The 21,430-nt window shown below is 50.5% G+C and overlaps 1 protein-coding gene across 9 annotated transcripts in view; it reads right to left on the reverse strand.

The window, feature by feature from the left end:
* Hk1 (hexokinase 1) overlaps positions 1-21,430 on the reverse strand; it is a 111,066-nt gene that overhangs the window by 42,666 nt on the left and 46,970 nt on the right. For 8 of the 9 annotated variants that reach the window (NM_010438.3, NM_001146100.1, XM_006513243.4 and 5 more), the window contains one exon: positions 3,866-4,028. In NM_010438.3, coding sequence (NP_034568.2) covers positions 3,866-4,028 — 163 coding nt within the window. Of the gene's footprint in view, positions 1-3,865; positions 4,029-15,882; positions 16,208-21,430 lie in introns of those variants that run through there. The other variant, XM_006513247.1, reaches the window with a different exon arrangement.

Below are 21,430 nucleotides of genomic sequence, written 5' to 3' on the forward strand. Positions count from 1 at the left end.
GCTGAACTAGAGTCAGAGTGCTGGAGCCTTCTCCATTAGTTTGGATTTTATTTCTCTTTCCCTCCTCTTACTTGGAGTTCAGGCTTCTGTCCAACTTCCTCTTTGTGTCTTTAGTTTCAAATCGGCCTCTCCCCGCCCCCACGGGGCCTCCTGCCCTAACCCCTCCCAGCGTTTCCCATAGTGCTGTAGTTTGAAAGAGCCACTCTTCAAGAGGAGGCTCATTAAGCAGCGCTTTGAAGGGTCTTGCACCTCTCTGCCCTTCTAATGATGGCCATTATTAGCAGAAAATAATGGAAAGCAAACACAGATGCAGGTGCCTCCGAGCCCCAGCCTGTGCTGGAATACACGACAAACAGAAACTGCTGCCTCCTGGGAGTGCCTGGCTCTGGGAGTGAGCTGCTTGCAAGCCAGCTCCGATGACAGTCCTTATCCTCAACTCCACCTGAAGCAGCCATGAAAGCTGGGTGTCACCCGAACTTCAAGTCGCCCTCAGGTGCACAGCAGCTTCCAAGGTGGCCAGTGCTATAGCAGACCCCATCTCAAACCGAAGGGAAATAGCATGTGGCGGCCCTCACCTTCAACCCCAGCACTCGAGGCAGGGTGGGTGGATCTCTGTGAGTTCAAGGCCAGCCCTGATTTATAGGAGTTCCTAGGCCTACAGGTCTCAAAAAAAAAAAAAAAAATAAAGAAAGAAAGAAAGAAAGAAAAGAAAAGGAAAGAAAAGGAAAAATGAAAGAAAGAAAGAAAGAAAGAAAGAAAGAAAGAAAGAAAGAAAGAAAGAAAGAAAGGAAGGAAGGAAGGAAGGAAGGAAGGAAGGAAGGAAGGAAGGAAGGAAGGAAGGAAGGAAGAAGAAGAGGAGAGGAGAGGAGAGGAGAGGAGAGGAGAGGAGAGGAGAGGAGAGGAGAGGAGAGGAGAGGAGAGGAGAGGAGAGGAAAGGAAAGGAAAGGAAAGGAAAGGAAAGGAAAGGAAAGGAAAGGAAAGGAAAGGAAAGGAAAGGAAAGGAAGAATATACTCAAATAAATCTTTCTGCTTCGAATGGAAAAAGATAATGGTATGCCCGTATGTTTTCAGAAAACTGTCTGTGGCTTCTCCTTTGTAAAGAACTTGCTGTGACCCATGACAGGGAAACAAACATCCAAGAATGTATAGCATCCCATAGCTCCCAGGCTAACCAAGACCTACAATACCTTTTGCACTAAATGGGGCAGGGGGACCCCTCAGGAATGAGAGTCAGCGGAGAGAAACTGCATGGGGAATACTTTCCATTAAAAACATCCAAGGGGGGCGGAGAGATGGCTCGGGGGTCAAGGGCAGGGGCTGCTCTTGTGGAGGACCCAGGTTCTGTCTCCAGCACCCACCTGAAGATTCGTAACCCTCCACAACTCCAGTTGCAGGGCATCTGATGCCCTCTTCTGACTTCACAGGACCCAAGTACGTGGAGCACATACACACATTACATGCAGGCAAAACATTCATACATACGGGAAACAAACAAACAAACTTCATACCTTTAATCCCAGCACTTGGGGGGGGGGGCGCAGAGGAAGGTGAGTTCCAGATAGATAGATAGATAGATAGATAGATAGATAGATAGATGGATGGATGGATGGATGGATGGATGGATGGATGGATGGATGGATTCACCTTCTCCTTTCCTCACTCTTCTTATTAATACTGATCTGTATTGATCCTATCAGCACCAGAGGAAGGGGGTTGGGGGGAAGGAGGTTGAAGGCCCAGACTGCTGCCTCGGATTCCTCAAACCCTGTGACTGTGTCCCAACTGTACCCCGATACGGGGTACATAGCTCTGTGCATAGCTCCGTGACTCATCACGGTTAAGATACCACTGCTTGTGAGGCACACCATTATCTGATGAAACATTAATGAAGAAAAAAATGCCGCAGGGCCGATTATGAATAACTGAAAGGAAGCGGGGGGGGGGGGGGGAGGGGCGACGGGCATGCTACACAAAACAATCCAGGTTTCAGGGGCTTTTTAAGAATAAGAGATTCCAGATAAATGAGATGTGGAAGCATTCTGGGGAAGCGGCTGTGCTGAAGTAAACAGGTCCCTCTGTGCTCAACTGCCCAGGAGCTTTGGTACTGGGGGGGGGGGCAGGGGGGGAGTGAGGAGCTGTCTCCAAGAGGGAACTAGAGAACAGGGTATTCCCTGAATGTGTGGGCCTGGTCTGGAAGCTTAACTGGGGGAAAAAAGTGTCCAGGTTACTACTGTCCCACTCTGAGACCCTAAACCCTGGAAATGGATGGTGGGAAAGGCGGGGGAGGGGCCACAGCGGGGGAGGGGTACTAAGGGTACTAGGAGGGCACTGGTGGGAGACACAGTTCAGAAAGAACTTCTTCCTCTCACTCCCAGCTCCTCCTTCCTGGTTACACAGGCTCACGGGTCACCTTCCAAGTTCCCAAGCCCAGCTCACTCGCCACTCCCAACTCCCTCCCGACTCAGCGGGCCAAAGTCACCGGCTGACCTCAGCTCAGACACGGGACAGATTCTTTGCCTGCTTGTGGGTCAATCCAGGGCTGAGAAAAACTGAGAGTGAACACAAGGGGCTCCCATCCCCAGCCACAGGCACCGGAACACACTCAGGAAACAGCAGCCAGGGTCACTCGGTCGGCCAGAACCGCTTCAAAAGCTGAACCAACCCCTGAACAGACAAAAAGGTCCTGAGTGGATCCAGTTCAATTCTTGAACAAAGACATCATCAGAGACAGAGACACCAGTGTGCAGACGGTGAATCCCAACGCCACCAAGTGGTAACCGATCCTAAGACTCATTGTGGACATTCTCAAGGCCAGGTATAGCCAGGACTATTCCGGCTCCAGCCAGATTGCACACACAGCAAGCCCAGCACTTGCCCTTTGCTGGGATCGGCACATGAACTACTTCTCAAAATCCGCTAGACAAGACTGAAAATCCAGGCCTCCAAAGTGGGGGGAAAGAAATCTCGGAAGTGTGTAGGCCACACCCATAGGTGTAAACTCAAAAAAAGAAACTTGACTTCCTGGAATGTAGCTCCCCTCATGGCATAGGGTGGGTGAGCCCCCATTCTAGTGATGGTGTGGCTTCAGCATCCACCTTTGCAAACTAGTAGTTAACTATGAATTGGCTGGGCAAAATGGCTGCCAGCGAGCAAATGAAGCCAGGACCTCGCAGCTGCTAATTTCCCAGAAAGCAATTTTGCCAGTCCTTGGGGAATCCTTCGACTCCTTGAAGCAGGCAGGAGCCACAAGAATGCAGATTAAAAGGGGAATTCTTGGGGCTACCTTAACTTATTGTGTAGGGAATTTGTCCAAATGAGGACTTGAAATGTCCCACCTCTGAGCCCAAGACCCACCTGGCCACAGGAAATGTGACCTGGTGCCTGGGATTCTCCCAGAACAAACCCTTGCTTTACTGGAGAGATGATGACCCCCCACGGCACCTGAAGAGCCCTAAATGCTGAACTTTCCCAGTGTCACATAATCCTGGGGGTAGGTAAGCCAGCATTGTCCAGTGTGGTGTCATTGGCGCCTGGCGCATGGTAGATGTCCGGCAGGCATACGACACATGGGTTGATTTATGGACGGTGGGAGGGATAACTGGCTCAATGTGGGAACGAGGAATGGTGGGTGGTTGGGTGAGTGAGTGAGTGGGTAAATGGGTGGGTGGATGGGTGGGTAAGTGGGTGGGTAAATGGGTGGATGGGTGGGTGGGTGAGTGGATAGAAGGACAGAGGGTGAAGTTGGATCAATGGCTAGAATTGTGAATGGGTAACATGAACACATGAGCTCATCTGTTGGAAAGACAGGTTTCACAGAGCATTCAGCTCACAGAGCTGGAGCCTCCCAGACCTCTCAGAGACTCACCTGAGCCGTCCGGAATGGACCGGACAAAGGTTGGCAGCATCTTGACGGAGGCCGTTGGGTTATAATCCCGGGAGAGGCCATTCTTCATCTCTTTCTTGAAGCGTGTCAGGATATCTATCAGAATTTCATCAGAGAGCCGCATGGCATACAGATACTTATCAATCTGGGGGAAGGACAGGGAGGGAGGAGAATTAGACTGAGTTCAAGAGGAGTTCAGTTCAGCTCCAGCCTGGCTGGGCATGGCAGGGCAAGAAACTGGTGGCCTGGATGATCGACCCACTGATGCAGCCTGGAGGGAACATGGCACCAGAGAAGGCTGTTGACTCCCTCAACTGTGCCACCTGGGGGGGGGGGATCCACAAATGCTACTGTCCCCTCCCCCACCTACAAAACAAGCAAGATAACCCCAAGGCGCAAGATAACCCCAAGGCGCGTTCCAACCCTGGAATACCACATGCTAAGTGTTGTTCAGCCCCCAAGGTGATGCATGATACAGGCAGGTTTCCTCCCAGCACCTGCAGCATCCCTCCCTCTGTGAGGTGGCTAGTTCATCAAGATTGGTTGGCAAGGCCATACAAGTTAAGAACATGGGTTCTAGAGCCAGCCATGTAGCTTCAAGTCCAAGCCCTGTTGTCTAAGAAGTGTGTGTGTGTGTGTGTGTGTGTGTGTGTGTGTGTGTGTGTGTATTTCTGTTTCTTCAGTTGAAATAAATAGGACTTAACCAGGCATGGTGGTGTACACCTAAAATGCCAGCACTCAGGAGGCTGGGGCAGGAGGATCAGAAGTTCAAGACCAGCCTGGACTATATAACAAGACTCTCAAAAAGCCATATCAATAAATGAATGAAAGGATGATGTAGTAATGGCAGTGGGTTTCTTTGGGCACATAACCTTCTTAAAAGTTTCATTTATATTTATCTTATGTGTGTAAGTGTTTTGCCTGTGTGCACGTTAAGTGTGAGGTGTATGTGCCTGGCACCCACAGAGGCCAGAGGAAGGTGCCACATCTCCTGGAACTGGCATTATAGACTGACGACGGTAAGCCACCATGTGGGTACCAGGAATTGAACCCAGGTCCTCTGCAAGAACAGCAAGTGCTCCTCAGTGCTGAGCCATCTCTCCAGTCCCAAATAAAATCCTAAGAAAATAGAGTGACAAGTGAAAGAGCTAGAACCATTCAGATAGACCAGGCAGCTGGCCCCAAGGGGAGGCATTCACCCCAGCTTCAGAATGTCTGGCATCAGCCCAGGGGCCCCACGCCGCCCACACGTGTGGACTATGAGCCTACTTGACACGCTCACAGCTCCAAACACACAGGCTCCTAATCTCAACCCCCTGGGTCGTCGCTGATTGTTTTTTTCTGATTACTCTCTCAAAAAGTGTTTCGCTGGAGGAGGGGCAGGGGTTTGCTCAGTTGGTGAAATGCTTGCCCTGTATGCCTGAGGCCCTGGGTCAAACCTGGGTCTGGCAGCACACGCCTAAAATCCCAGTGCTAGGAAGCTGGAGGCAGGAGGACGGGAAGCTCAGGTCATCTTTGGCTACATGGGCTTTATGAGAAAGACCCTGTCTCAAACAAAATATTTACTAGGGAGCTAGTGGCATAGCTCAGTGGAACAGTCCCTTCTCTGTGTTCAACATGAACTAGACACCTGTCCTTGTAGCTCTGTCTTGTGGTGTGCACTGACATTTTTGTTTGTTTTGTTTGTTTGCCATTGCTCTCTTGGTTTCTCCACTGCTTAGGAAGCCCAGCTAACCATGAGCTAGTAATACCAAAGATGCTTCCGGTACCATCTTCCGTCCATCCTTCCACTCTGCCCACTGCTGTGGGAGTCTCTCACAGGACAGGCCTAGTCGTGCCCTCCTGCCCTTCCCGAGCTGCCTCCCTGTCCCAGAGATACCCACTCTAAACAGCAAGTCTCCCCACTCTCTGCACTCACCCAAGTATCCCTACATCTCTTGTTGCTGCTGCTTCAGGCTTCTCTGGCCCTGTGGTCACTCCCACCCGAAATGCCTTTCATCTCTTCCCGGCTATCCAACCCTTCCCAGCCCCTCAGGGTCCAGGTCCGGTGAAGTCTTTTTCCTGAAGTCACCCAAGTCCTCCAAGGGGGGAAAGATAACCCTTCCCATGGTGCTGAGTCCCCAACATCACAACTTCCTGGAGTAGCTGTGCTCCTCTGCCTCAGTCTCCCCAGTGGCCCCTTTGCACACAGAAGGCTCCCAGTGCTTGCAGCCAGACTTATGACCCAGTAACACCGACAAGATCTTGATGTTGATTGGTTGCAGAGAATGATACCCTGTACTCACTCTTCAGAATGGCTGGAAATGTCCTGCCTGGAGGACAGAGTCCCCAGGCTAGGTCACTTCTGCATATTTGCTGTGGTCTCCAAGCCCCGTGGTCTCTTGTGGCATAGATAACCATAGTGCTAAGAGTCTACTAGTCTTCTGTGGCCAGAGGGGATCACTGTCCCCGGTCCCATCACCAGCCAGCCAGTCTTTTCTTTCTCCTTCATGACAAGCCACATGAAGGACAATCAGACACCACACAGAGCAGGAGAGAAATTGCCAGAAGCACAGCCCTGGGTGGAGAAACGCAATGTTCTTCCCCAAGGCTGGCGGCACTAGTGTAAGCATGGGGGCCTTAGTCTGGGGGGCATCCACAAAGGTCACAATACAAGCATGCTAGAGAAGTCCTGAGGGGTCGGGGGTGGGGGTGACATCAGAAAGTGTGTCCAGGCATAAGCGGGTGCATGTGTAGCCGAAGGTGAACGGAAATCAGTTCAGTGCGGAGGGAGCTGACAGCTCAAGAAATTAAAAAGCCAAGAAAGATATCCAGCGGCTGCATCACACAGGGTCCCAAAAGTCACACCAATGAATACAGACCTGATCCCAACGCATGGTGAGCCCTGAGAGCACCAAAGAGGACCCAAGGAGACGGAGGAGCCTCTGGTGGGGCAAGAAGACATCTGCAGGCAGTAGAGACCTGGCCCTCCAGAAGTAAGTCCCACGGCCATCCCAGCCTTCTGGCCACCCTTCTCACACAACGTCCTGACTGTCTGGTGATGCCCATCCCTTCTGACACAGTGCGGCTGCCCCCAGGGAAAGGAAGTGTGTTGAATGGAGCTTTGCAAGTCCCCTGGCACAGAGGAGCAGCTCGGATGTTGCTGGCTGCTGGAGCCATCCTGTAATCCTACTGTGGGTTTCCATAGACCAAGCGCTTTCATGTCCAATGTGGCATTGACCCTTTCAAAAGACCTTGTCAGGGACACGCTCTTAATCCCTGTTTTACAACTGCAGGAGTGGGGCCTCAGGTAGCTAAATGAATCCATTCAAAGAACACAACCAGGGGAGTGCAGTCTTTCACCAGCACGGCTAAGCTTAGTGCACCCTGAAACCAACCCTGACCCTTGAGGGCCTACCTAAGGAGAGCTGTTGAGGTCTTCCAGCTGGGTAGGGAGATGGTTCTAGAAAAGGCAGGACTCTCCGAAGCTCCCCAGGTATCCTGGGTCCTAACTGGAGGATTATCTCCGTGCTAATACTATATCATGAACCCCAGCATTTTAAATTGATCCTGGCCCACAGAGAGCAAAAAAAGATCACGTGAAAAAGCAGGTTGGGGACCCTTCCCTCCTGCTCAGGTCTAAGAGTCACCATGGGACAGAATCCCTCTCAGAAGAGACATGGAAACTAGAAACCGGTGTAACCAGACAGAGTTCTAGCTGCCTTAACAAACCAGGCTCGGCCACCGGTTCCTGGTAGGCCAATCAAACAGACAAGAGCCAATGAAAAGCAGAGAAAGGAGATTTAACTTGAAATAGAGGGTAAAAGGTATGCAGAGCCAAGCAGTCGCTGTCCAGTGTGGTCCTTCACACCATGGGCCCATCTTTGGTTCTGTTCCTGGATGCTGGTGGGTCCTGCAGGCTGTCAGCCCCAGATGGAATCCCTTCCCAGGAGGCAAGCTCCTCCTCCGGCTGGCACCTGGGCTCCAGCCTTTTCCTTTACTAGTGTGAGACTCGAGGACATTTCAGTTCCACGGGGTCCATCGTCTCAAAGGTCTAATAAGCCACGGGAGGGCAACGCCTCCCTTTACCACATCTTCAGCCCTGCCAAGACACTTACAGACCACAAGCTTGTCTACCTCAGTCCACCCCTTCTCCAGACACCACACTTGCTTTAATGGAAAGAGAGGGTCAACCTGGCTCACACCACAGGGATTCAATCCATCGTGGCTCAGGAGGCATGGCAGCGGGTGCACGAGACCCTGGGCTATGTGAATCAGAAGAACACTCTATATAGTACCTTCTCCTCCAACCACACACACACACACACACACACACACATGCATACGCACATACATACTCATACACACACTCACACACATACATACACATTCATACACACACTCAAACACACATACATATATACTCACAATCATATACTCAATCACAATCACACACACCACACACACACTCACACATATACATACACACTCATACACACACTGACACATTCAAACACTCGCACAAACACACACACATACATACTCACACACACACAATCATATACTCACAATCACACACTACACATACACTCACCACCCACATACATACATACTCCATACAGTCACACACATACATACACACTCACACACATACACTCACACACATATACACTCACACACATACACACACTTACCCACACACTCACTTTCACACACACACATATACACACAATCATATACTCAATCACAGACAATCAAACACCACATACACACCACACACTCACACACATACATACACATTCATATACACACACACACATACACACTCACAATCATATACTCAACCACCAACAATCACACACACCACACCACACACTACACATACACCTTCTATTGTGATTCTGCACCTGCCCCCTGCTGCCTTGGCTAGGCATTGGTGCCCACAGGCTTTGTCCTATCCACAACCCTGTCTTAAAATTGATCATGGGGAGGGCTCAGCACAGCACATCTTTGGGTGGTTTCTCTCACAACTCTCACTCTCTAGACTGTCACATGCTCACTCTGGTACATGGGTGCATCACATGACTCTATAGACATCTTCTCGGGTGAACAGGGACATGGATACCCTGTGCCAAGCCAGTTCTGTAGCCCTTGCCTGAGCCAGGATCAGCCTCCAGGGCTCAGGCCACCACCCCACGTGGGACTAGCCACATCCATGAGTCAGCCCTCACTGTTCCTCGGTGTGGACTGACAGGGCCTTGAAGCTCAGAACCCTGCACAGATGGACTCGGGCTGAGGCAGCAGATGCCATCAGCGAAGAGAATGTCACCTTGCCAAGTACCCTGGCCACAATCCCTATGTCCAATGAAAGAACTGGTAGCCTGGCACTAGGCCCTATTTACCCACATGGCAGTGCCTGATCCCAGTCCCGCCCTCCTGATCCCAAAAGGACAAGCACAAAAAACCAATTCAAGACTAGACATGCCCAATCGAGCAGGCCGGTCAGGACAGGATTGCCAGTGACCACAGACAACATGGGCACTTTCACTTTCTATGGAAAGGGCGTGGCTGTGGAAAATTTCACCTCTGCTGTCCACTCTCCATGGGAATTGAGAACAAGAGAGAGCTGGGCGTGGTGACCCATCATTGCTGGTACTTGGAAGACTGAGGCAGGAGGATTTCAAGTCTGAGGCCAGCCTTGTACACTGGGTAAGGGCACTTGCCATGAAAGCAGGAAAACCTGAGTTCAAATCCCCAGCACCCATGTAAGACTCATACACATTCTATACATCCCTTAATCCCAATGTTGGGAGGTGGTGGTCGGGAGCTGAGGCGGGTCTCCAATAAACTCAATGACTAGCCAGCCACGTGTGCACACACACACACACAAATGTACACATACAGCATACACAATTCACAAGCACACACTATAAAAGTTCAAGGTCAGCCTGAGCTATACGAGACTCCAACTCAGAAATTAAAAAAAAAAAAGAATTAGGCAAAGCAACAGATGCCTGAAACTGCTCAGGACAGCTCCTAAACAGAGATTTCCAGGTACAGCGTCTCATAGAGACAACCTGGGCAGTGGGGAGCAAAGGGCTAAGAAGTGGGCACATGGATGGCGGTCAACTGATATAGAGACCAGAGGGGGCTAAGGCCATGGGCACTAGCCTTTGCAGAGGAGCTCTGTCGTTTGCATCCAGGACTTTCACCTGAGCCAGAGCGGGAACAAGGCAAACGCCGAGTGCCAGACGTGAAGCAGGGGTTTCCGGGTATTGGCTGGTTTTCTCCCTGCCACTTCAATAGGCAAAGCCACCAGGAGAGGCCACTGTCTCCACGTTAGAGAAGAGGAAACAGAACCGAAGAGGCTCCACAAAGTCCTGGGGCTTCTAAGTGGGAGCAGCACCTTAACTCTACATAGGAGCCTTAGTTAGTGTTTGACTGCTGTGAACAGACACCATAATCAAGGCAACTCTTATAAGGACAACATTTGACTGGGGCTGGCTTACAGGTTCAGAGGTTCAGTCCATTATCATCAAGGGGGGCTCATGGCAGCATCCAGGCAGGCATGGTGCAGGAGGAACTGAGAATTCTACATCTTCATCTGAAAGCTGCCAGGAGAATATTGGATTCCAGGCAGCTAGGTCTTAAGCCCACACCCACAGTGGCACACCTACTCCAACCAGGTCACACCTCCTAATAGTGCCATCTCCTGGGCCAAGCATATATACAAACCATCACAATAGGGTAGCCCCTACTTGGGGCTCGCCCCTTCTTTTCTCATGTGTTCTAGAACAGCTGGGTTCGGGTTAAGCACCTGCCAAACCTCCCTCCCTCCGGCTCTTCTCGCTGCTCAGATGGAGCCAATACTTTCATTTAACAGATCAAGATTTTAGTCATACCCAAGATACAAGATACAATTTGCAAAACACGTGAAACTCAAGAAGAACGAAGACCAAAGTGTGGACACTTTGCCCCTTCTTAGAATTGGGAACAAAACACCCATGGAAGGAGTTACAAACACAAAATATGGAGCTGAGACGAAAGGATGAACCATCTAGAGACCTCCATACCCGGGGATCCATCCCATAATCAGCCTCCAAACGCTGACACCATTGCATACACTAGCAAGATTTTGCTGAAAGGACCCTGATATAGCTGTCTCTTGTGAGGCTATGCTGGGGCCTGGCAAACACAGAAGTGGATGCTCACAGTCAGTCAGCTATTGGATGGAACACAGGGCCCTAATGGAGGAGCTAGAGAAAGTACCCAAGGAGCTAAAGGGGTCTGCAACCCTATAGGTGGAACAACAATATGAACTAACCAGTACCCCCAGAGCTGGTGTCTCTAGCTGCATATGTATCAGAAGATGGCCTAGTCGGCCATCATTGGGAAGAGAGGCCCCTTGGTCTTGCAAACTTTATCTGCCTCAGTACTGGGGAACGGAAACGCCAGGGCCAAGAAGTGGGAGTGGGTGGGGAGGGAAGTGGGGCGGGAGGGTCTGGGGGACTTTTGGGATAGCATTTGAAATGTAAATGAAGAAAATACCTAATGAAAAATTAGGAAAAAAAAAAGATTTTAGTCATGCTCAAAGAGTGAACTCAAAGAATCTTTCCCCATCCCCGAGTGACGTAATCATGTGCTCTCTCAACTCCTTCAGTTCTTAAGAAATACCTTAAGAATGACTTTATTAGCCGGGCATGGTAGTGCACGCCTTTAATCCTAGCACTTGGGAGGCAGAAGCAGGCGGATTTCTGAGTTTGAGGCCAGCCTGGTCTACCAAGTGAGTTCCAGGACAGCCAGGGCTACACAGAGAAACCCTGTCTCAAAAAAACCAAAAAATATTTAAAAATTAAAAAATAAATTAAAAAAAAAGAATGACTTTATTACAAATTATATTAGCCTGTTTTATTAGAAAATAAGCTACTTTTATTTTACATGTATAGGGGCCACATGTATATTCTGTGTACTGCATGCCTGCCTGGTACTCACGGAGGCCAGAAGGCAGGGTTGGGTACCACAGAACCACTGTGTAGGTGCTAGGAACGGAAACTGGGTCTCTGCAAAAGCAGCAAGGGCTCTAACACTCTGAGTTCTCTTTCCAATATTAACCCACTTAATCGAAAACTACAAGGTGGCAATGTACAAATGACAGGCCCCGCCCAAAGTCCCGGAGCACTGGCAGTTTTGTTGCTTAAATACAAACTTATGCAGCCACTTTGGAAGTCAACACCCAGTTATACCACTCCTAGGCATATACCTGAAGGAGGTTCCACTGTACTACAAGGACACTTGCTCAACTATGTTCATAGCAGCTTTCTTCCTAATAGCCAGAAACTGGAGACAACCTAGATGTCCCTCAACTGAAGATGAATAAAGGGAATGTGGTACATCTAGACAGTGGAGTACTACTCAGCTATTAAAAACAATGACATCATGAAATTTGCAGGCAAACGGATGGAACTAGAGAAGAGCATCCTGAGTGAGGTAATCCAGACCCTGAAGCCAAACACGGTATGTACTCATTTCTCAGTGGATATTAGTCATAAAATACAGGGTAACCATGCTGCTAGTCACAGACCCAAAGACAAAAAGTAACAGAGGGCCCATGAAGGGACGCATGAATCTCACTGAGGAAGGGAAGTAGATCAGACATCACAGGAGGAATGGCCAACCAATGACCAGTCCAGCATGAGACCCACGCCATAAAAGGGAACCACCCAACACTTCCTGGAGAGCCAGGACCCAGAGACCTAGAATAGAACCAAACACGACTGCCAAATTCTTTTCAAAAAGTCAATAGAGGCCGGGCGTGGTGGCACACGCCTTTAATCCCAGCACTCAGGAGGCAGAGGCAGGCGGATTTCTGAGTTCGAGGCCAGCCTGGTCTACAAAGTGAGCTTCAGGACAGCCAGGGCTATACAGAGAAACCCTGTCTCGAAAAACCAAAAAAAAAAAAAAAAAAAAAAAGTCAATAGAGTGATTCCTAATATTCTCCTATACTCATCGATCGGTGCCCAGCCCAACTGTCAGCAGAGCAGCTTCAAACCAGCAGCTGATGAAACAGATGCAGAGACCCACAGCCTAACATTAGGTGGAGCTCAGGGAATACCCTGGAAGAGGGGGAAGAAGGATCATAAGAGCCGGAAGGGTGAAGGACATCACAAGAAAACCTACAGAATCAACCAACCTGGGCCTATGATGAGACTGCACCTCCAAAAGGAGCCTGCATGGGGCCACCTAAGCCCTCCGCAGTGTTACAGTTGTGTAACTTGGTCTTTCTCTGGGACTCCTGTGATGGTTTGTATATGCTTGGCCCAGGTGTGGCACTTTTAGAAAGTGTGGCCTTGTTGGAGTAGGTGTGTCACTGTGGGCGTGGGCTTTAATACCCTCATCCTAGCTGCCTAGAAGTCAGTCTTCCACTAGCAGCCTTCAGGTGAAGATGTAGAACTCTCAGCTCCTCCTGCACCATGCATTGTGGATGCTGCCGTGCTCCTGCCTTGATGATAATGGACTGAACCTCTGAACCTGTAAGCCAGCCCCAATTAAATGTTGTCCTTTACAAGACTTGCGGTGGTCATGGTGTCTGTTCACAGACAACTCTTAACAGTGGTTGCATGGGCCATCCCTGACTCTCTTGCCTGTGTTTGGGACCCATGCCTCCTACCTAGGGTTGCCTCATCCAGCCTTCAAGGACAGGAGGTGCCTAATCTTACTGCAACTTGATATGCCACAATTGGTTGACATCTATGGGAGACCTGCCCTTTTCTGAAGAGAAATGAAGGAGGAGTAGGAGGGAGGGGGGATTGCAGTTGGGATGTAAAAAGTTAATTAATTAATTAATTAATTAAAAAAGCAGTAACAAGCTAGGCGTCTCACATCATCCCAGCATTCAGGAGGCTGGGGTATGAGGATCAGAAGTTCAAGGTCATTCTTGGTGACACAGAGTTCAGGGCCAGCCTGGGCTACACAAGACTCTGTCTTAAGATAGCTAGGTCGGTAGATGGATGGGGTGGACCATCAGACAGAAAGAAAAAAACAACAATAATATGTACTTATTATTATGTATTATATTAATATATAATATGTACTAGTCAAATGGGCTCTTGTGCACCAGAGTAAAAAGGATGAGTTCTCCCCCACCGGAAGACATCCCTGCTTGCAGGAGGCTATCGGTCACCTCACCAATGCACATACAGACACCACACTGGCTTTCCAAAACTGGAAAAGCATAACAATGCTGGCTCCCTAACTCCACCTTCCTCTTTCCCGTGTGAACTGCTTCACATCTCAAGTCACACTTGAACTCTACCAGAAATGTAGGCTGGGTGAACGCAGGATGAAGATAGGATGGCGTTGGCTCGTGTGTTTACTCTTGACTTCGTGCCCCTCAGCCTTCCTACCCTTCCCACCATCTATCCTATGGATATAGGACTCAGTGACCTTGATCTACCAAGGTCTCCACTGGGCAAGGTCTTTCACAAGCTGCTCCGCCCCATACGGTCTGAAGAACACAGAACACAGTAATTCTAATATCCCCAAATTTATAGGTCAGAGAGGCTCCTCACCTGGCCGGTGAGGAACGCCAATAAAGGGCTTCCCAGTCCTCGCCTGGTCTTATGCTCCTCCCTCTAAACCAGATGCATCCAACCTTCCGACATTGCGCACAATGCCATCTACAAAATTCCTGCTTGAGAGCCCGCGGTGGCAGTGTGTGCCTTCACTGGGGAGGCAGAAGCAGGAGGAGCTCTGGTTTCAGCTTGGTCTACAGAGTGAGTTCTTCTAAGACAGCCAGAGATGCTGAGACCCTGTCTGGAAACCAAAACCGAAACCAAAATTTCTTGCTTGAAAACCCAAATCAAGTTTTCTTTTTAAAAAGCAAAAGGAAGGGCAATGGTGGCACACGCCTCTGATCCCAGCACTTGGGAGGTAGAGGCAGGCCGATGTCTGTGAGTTCGGGGCCAGTCTGGTCTGCAGAGTGAGTTCCAGGTTGGACAGAGCTACACAGAGAAACCCTGTCTCAAAAAAAAAAAAAAAGTACAAAGAAATCCATAATGTCCTAAGTAACTATTTTATGTTGGAGTGCATTCACAGATATCCTCAAGAGTGGGGGACACACACACACATATAGAGACACAAACAGAGACACATAGACACACAAACACAGACAGACACACAGATACACAGACAAATACACACACAGATACACAGACAAATACACACACAGAGACACAGACACACACAGATACACAGACAAACACACACACACACAACTGGATGGAGGGGGCACAGATAGCACTTCTGGGAACCATGTGATGAAGGAATGCAGGTGGCAGGCACTGCTGTCACAGCCCCTGCCAGCCCTGAAGCAGTGTGCCTGCTGTGCCTTGCAGAAAGCACACCACACCTAAGAAATACTCCAGGAGCCCCAGACCACTTCCCAGCAGGGGCTAGCTGCCTGTGTATCCATTCCTTTCCAGTCATCATGGGGACAAAGCTGGGAGGCCCAGGCCTCCCAGACCCTCTGCTATGTGGTTGGTGGCATCTCAGGGACAAGCCAGTATCTCTCAGTCTCCCTCCTAATGCACGTGGCTGCCCCCAGCTGCCATTCCCATCTCACTGGTGCAGATGGCGGCCATGTAGGAGGAACTAGTCTCTTCCCCAGCATTGGCAGCCAGTTTCTGAGTCAGGATGGAGTTAGCTTCAGGGAGTAGGGGAGAACCTACACTCCTTTGGAGGTTCCTAGAGCAGCCAAAACACCAATACTCTCATGCTGTGACAGTATCAAATTTCTTCCTTGGAGTCGCCACCCAATGGCCTCTGTGGGTCCTGCTTTTGTTCTTTTGAGACAGATCTCACCTTGGAGAGCCCTAACTGGCCTGGAACTTGCTACAGAGATGAGTGAGGCTGGCTTTGAACTCACAGAGACCTGCTTGCCTCAGTGCTGTGATTCAGGCCTGCGACACTATGCCAGAGAGACCCCTGCACTTCCTGTTCCTTCAAGCCATCTGCAAACTCACCTTCTGCACAGGACATGCCATGATGTGCCCGGCCTCACGCCGTCGTCTCTCCCTCTCTTCAGCATCCCCCTAGCCTTAGGTGTCCTCTATATGGAAGTCAGCTGGCCCCAGTGCACACATCATAGTGTGTGTCTTTCCCAAAGCCACAGGAACACAGGCATGGTCCACACCTTGGCTGGACTGCTAATGCCTGAGGTGCCCTCTGTGTGTCCCCTGAGTCCTCAGGCTGGTGCCTTGATGTGGCTCCTCAGCTGGGCGGGGCGGCTTCTGGTGACGCCTAGTTCAAGGAAGTCGCTGAGGGTGCGCTGGCTCAGATAAGGCCCGCTGTCTCCTTTTCCCCAAACGGTCCAGCACTTCTGTCACATCCCCTAACCCTCTCTGAGTGCTAATCCGCACTGTCCCTTCATAGATCTCTCTTAATTGGCTGACGCCCAGCAGAACACCGGGGCCCTAAAGCTAATCAGATTCTCGTGTTCCCGTAAGACTTACTGAGCAGCCTGCAAGTCACGGAGGAGCGTGAGTCCGGAAATTGTACTCCTGGCAGAGGCTCCTCAAAGACCTCAACGATCTCCAAAGCCAAATGACAAGACAGAGATCCTTGCTTTTCTCCCCGGCTCACACACGACCCTCCAGCACAAGTTCTATTACACATCCAGACTATTCCTTCTGCCTCAATGAGCAACCCCAATTCTTTATACAACTCCATCTACAACAAGAGGAAAAGAAGTTCCTCCATTTTTTTTTTTTTTTTTTGGTGTGTTGTGTGTGTGTGCGTGTGTGCGTTACGTACCTATTCACATTCACACACATGTGCACACTTGTGGAGGCCGGATCTTTCTACGATCTATTTTTTAACTTTTGGTGATGGTGTTTGTTTTTTGTGGGGGACAGGGTCTCTCTGAGTGGCCCTGGTTGTGCTGGAACTCACTCTGTAGCCCAGACTCAGAGCTCCTCTTGCTTCTGCCTGCTGGGGATTAATGTCATGGACTACCACATCTGGCTTTTTATTTTTCATTTTTTAGACCAAGTCTCACACTGAACCTGGAGCTCACTAGTTCAGCAAGGCTGTACCATGGGCATGCCTCATGCTCGCAGGAGGTGTCAGACAGCAGCGGTTCTCAGCCTTCCTGATGCTGCGACCTCTGTGTGGTCAATATACTTAGTTCCTCCTGCTGTGGTGACCCCCAACCATAAAGTTCTTTTTGTTGCTACTTCATTAAGTGTAATTTTGCTATTGTTATGAATCTTAATATTACGAATCTGATGTGCAGGATAGCTGATATGGGTCCCCTGTGAAAGGGTCGTTAGAAGAGAGAACCACTACTCTAACAGCTGTTTATGAACCACTTTGGTGGGTTCTGGGAACCAAACCCATGTCCTCTTACAAGTGTTTTTGCCCATTAAGTCATCTAGCCATCTCTTCTTGCCCCTGTGGCTTTTATGTGGGTTCTGGGGACCCAAACTCGGGTCCCCCTGCTTGCAATAGCATTTCCCCCACGCCACTGATTCTTATTTGCTTTTAGATCTGTGCTAGTAGAGGCAGGTGGATTTCTGAGTTTGGGGCCAGCCTGGTCTACAGAGTGAGTTCCAGGACAGCCAGGGATACACAGAGAAACCCTGTCTCAGAAAAGAGTAGATCTGTGCTAGTGTGGATGAGTCCAGAAGAGGGCAGCAGACGCCCTGGGGCTGGAGTTACAGGTGTTTGTGAGCACCCTGGCGCAGGGCTGGGAACTAAACTCGGGTCCTCTGGAAGAGTAACACCGCTCTCTAAGCACTGAGCCATATCTCCAGCCCCATCTTTGCTTGCTGGGAGGTTTTGCTTTCTAAGAGAAGGTCTTGCCGTGTGACTGCTCAGGATAGCCCGGGAAGGGAAGTGGGTATGAAAGCCCAGGCTGACAGCACTGTTAGATGGCTGTCAAGCTCTCTGAGCCTCGGTTTTCTTCTCTGTCACATGAGGTCAACAACTCCTGCCTCGTTACCTATCCACTAACCACATTTGAGAACAAGCGTGGGGCTGGCTTGGGAAACTTAAGAGATGCTGCAAACACCAGGTGGGGCTATTGTGGCTCACCCACAACACACCCCCAGTCCTACCCGGGGGGACTTTAAGCAACCAGGTGAGGGGCCATAGCTTCCTAGGTAATCAGGGCTCAGGGCCCCAGGCCAGGGTCCTGGGCAATATCTGCCTTGTTTTCTAATCCAGTGGAGAGCTCTTGGCCCTAGTGAGTGTCCATGTTCCCCAGACAGATGTTCAGATAAAAGCTACAACGTGTATCTTAAATGCCTATACTTGGTGACCCTGTGTCTGTGTGTCATTACAGATGGAGTCAGGGTGTGACTTGGTCCCCCGAGGGCTGACTTGGGGCTTTTCAGTTTCCGGCCTAGCTACCTCTCTGTGCTGAAACGTCCTCACTTCAGGTGTCACCTTTGTCTTGGGCGCCTAGGACACCTCGGACTGGGTGGCTGGAGGCTTGTTCCTTCTCCGGCTGGCTAGCCACAGGAAGTAAGGAGTGACTCTGCCGTTCCAGCCCCGCTGCATTCCTGGGACGCTGTCTTTCCCGGAGGGCACACAGCCTCCCCTATTTTTAGTTGGTTCAATGTGACCGTTTTGTTCTCTGCCTGGACAAGGTCTTGACCACTCTCCCTGAACAAGAATTGCTAATAGGTGCCAAGGTCACCCTCAGCAGTTGGGGGGTGGGGGAGGCCTTGAGCCTGGCCTCAGGGTATTACCCTGGTCCCCCTTGGCAAGGGGCCTGTCAAGAGGAAGGTGACTTGAGTTTATTGCTGTTTGCCAGTGTTGCCCTGGGAGCTGAGACAATTTCCCTATGTGTGAGGCCTGCAGTTTTCCCACACACAATGGAGTCATTAAGTGCTATGGGTGCAAGCCGTGAAGATCAGGGTGGGTTGATGTATCTCTATCCTTGTTCCTGAAGACTCGACTTCCTCATCACAGGGGACTTCTGAGCTGGGTGCCATGTCTCAGGCCTGCGATCCCAGCAGGCAACCCAGGCTACATGGCAAGACTCGACGTAATAAACTAGGGAACAACTCCAGGTCTGTTTGCTCGGACTCTTCTATTACTGTGGGTGCGGAGAGGGAATGGGGTGGGGGAGGGAGTTGGGGTGGGGGAGAGGGGCGGGGTGGGGCGGGGTGGGTCTCTTCCTTTGGTGGAAGGCCAGAAAAAAATCCTTCCTGTTTTCGGCCCATATTTTGGGACAGCTTACCCTGAGCCCCACCAGAGGCTCTGGGAGTCTGAAGTCCTGGACCATGGCTCTCTCTGCTTCTGTATACAGCGAGAGAGAACCTCCCACGGTGCCAGAGATGCCTGGATCCTGGCACCAGCCTGACTGCTTTCCACCCACCAAGATGACATAGACTCTGCTTCTAGGACCTCTGTCACCTCCCCTGCACCCGATGTAACGTGCAGAGAGAAACTCTGTAAGCTCACTGGAAGGACTCGACAAAAAAACAAAAAAACAAAAAAACAAAAAAAACAAACCCAGCATCTTGTTTAAGCAAGCATTTCGAAAGTGGAACAAAGGGGCTTACCAAGACGGAGGTTCGTCTTTATGATAATGGCGACCTGGGTCATCCTATTCCACTCACCCCACTCATCTGGAATGGGTCCCTGGCAGGTGCCAGGGACCCTGAGAGAGAAACGAGGTCTGGGGTAAGCGACTCTGCTAAAGACAATGTGCATGTGTCAACCGAGTGATGGAGGCAACGGTGCTTAGGTCGGGCAAAGACCAACAGTGGCCAATGGGACACGTCAACGCATATGAACTTACTGGATCAGTTTACTTTCCAAATGGAAGGCATCCTTGGCTCTGTGTGTGTGTGTGTGTGTGTGTGTGCGTGTGCGTGTGCGTGTGCGTGTGTGTGTATTGTGACAGAGACAGACACAGAGAGAAAGAGACAGAGAGAGACCAGACCACACGCACAGGCTGTAGAGCAAGAGCTGGTACTGGGGAGGGAGGAGGGAGCCTGGGGGGCCCTAAGCCTCTCCCATCCATCCTTTCTTCCTTTGGATCTTTTTCCCTAAACTGCCACAGGAGAGCAATGGGTGTAACTCTGAGTCAGGGGATCCGCTGTGGTGACACGCAAGCCCTCAAACAAGGGGTTTCACCACTTGAGGGGGTGTGGGGGGAGGGGTCCTCAGTTTCCTCATTTCTACACAGAGGTGTCCTCCCAGGGACTCACAAAAAAATTCTCCATTCAGCCGGGCGTGGTGGTGCACGCCTTTAATCCCAGCACTCGGGAGGCAGAGGCAGGCGGATTTCTGAGTTCGAGGCCAGCCTGGTCTACAAAGTGAGTTCCAGGACAGCCAGGGCTATACAGAGAAACCCTGTCTCGAAAAACCAAAAAAACAAACAAAAAAAAATTCTCCATTCCCACGCATACAGACAAGAGACACACAGAGGCAAACGTCCACGAGGAAACGTGTGCACGAATGTTCACTGCTGCGTTCAGATGACAGCCAAAAGGAAATCTATCACAGATGCCCGTCAATTGGCAAAAGGACAGACAAACACGGCAGGGGCAATGTGTTATCAAAATGCCAGGAAGTGCTACCCGGTGCCTTCTCTGAAGCTAAGAAGGCAGAGGTGGTCCAAAACCTGTAAGCCCAGCACGTGGGAGGTTGAGCCAGGAGGATAATGAGTTCGAGGCCAGGCTGAGCTACACAAGGAGTTCCAGGCTAGCTAGAATTACATAGAAGAACAAAGGCTGGGAAATGGTTCCCACAGTGAACAAGCACGGGGGGGGGGGGGGGGGGCTGAGTTGGAGCCCCAACTCCCACATCAGAGCACACCTGTAACTCCAACACTGGGGTAGCACAGGAAATGGTCAGTGACAGGTGGATCCAGCCAGTTCAGCCAATCAGCTCCAGGTTCAGTGGGAGACCCCGTCTCAAAAACTGAGAGCGCAGCTACGGATGACACAGCTACTGGTCTTCACGCATACACACACACACACACACACACACACACACACACACACATCCACCCGAATGCATGCAGATGTGCACACACACACGTCAAAAACTAAAAAAAAAAAAGACAGCATATAGCAGGCACAGTGTGACTCTGCCACACCCCACCCCACCCCACCGCTGCTTCCATCTCAGGGGAAGTTTTCCTGCAGGTTTTAGATCCTTGAGCCAAGAATCAGCATGGACTGCACTGAGCCTGCGCTGATATTTTTTTTTCTGCCCGCACTGGGCATGCTCAGTTACTGTTTGCAAAGGGCTGGGCTTCAAGATTCACTGTGCAGTTTTCCCTGAAGCAACGGGGCACATCCACCCTCTCCTTTTACGGAAGATAGCCAGAGAGGCTGTTGGCTTGAGTTCTGTCTGACGAGGGCTGGTCACGTTTAGGAGACAGATAAGCCGACTCTGTCATGGGCTGATCCATAGAGGGGACAGGGATAGGGGTGTGGGGGTGGGGGGAGCTCTGCAGCCACCCAGACCCATATAAAAGGCTCAGCTTCAGCAGATGAGGTGGGGGGAGTCACACATAAATCACACCTGGAGCTGTCAAGTTCACTTAAC

This window comes from Mus musculus, chromosome 10, assembly GCF_000001635.26.
Source record: "Mus musculus strain C57BL/6J chromosome 10, GRCm38.p6 C57BL/6J".
In the NCBI taxonomy this organism is placed as follows: domain Eukaryota; kingdom Metazoa; phylum Chordata; class Mammalia; order Rodentia; family Muridae; genus Mus; species Mus musculus.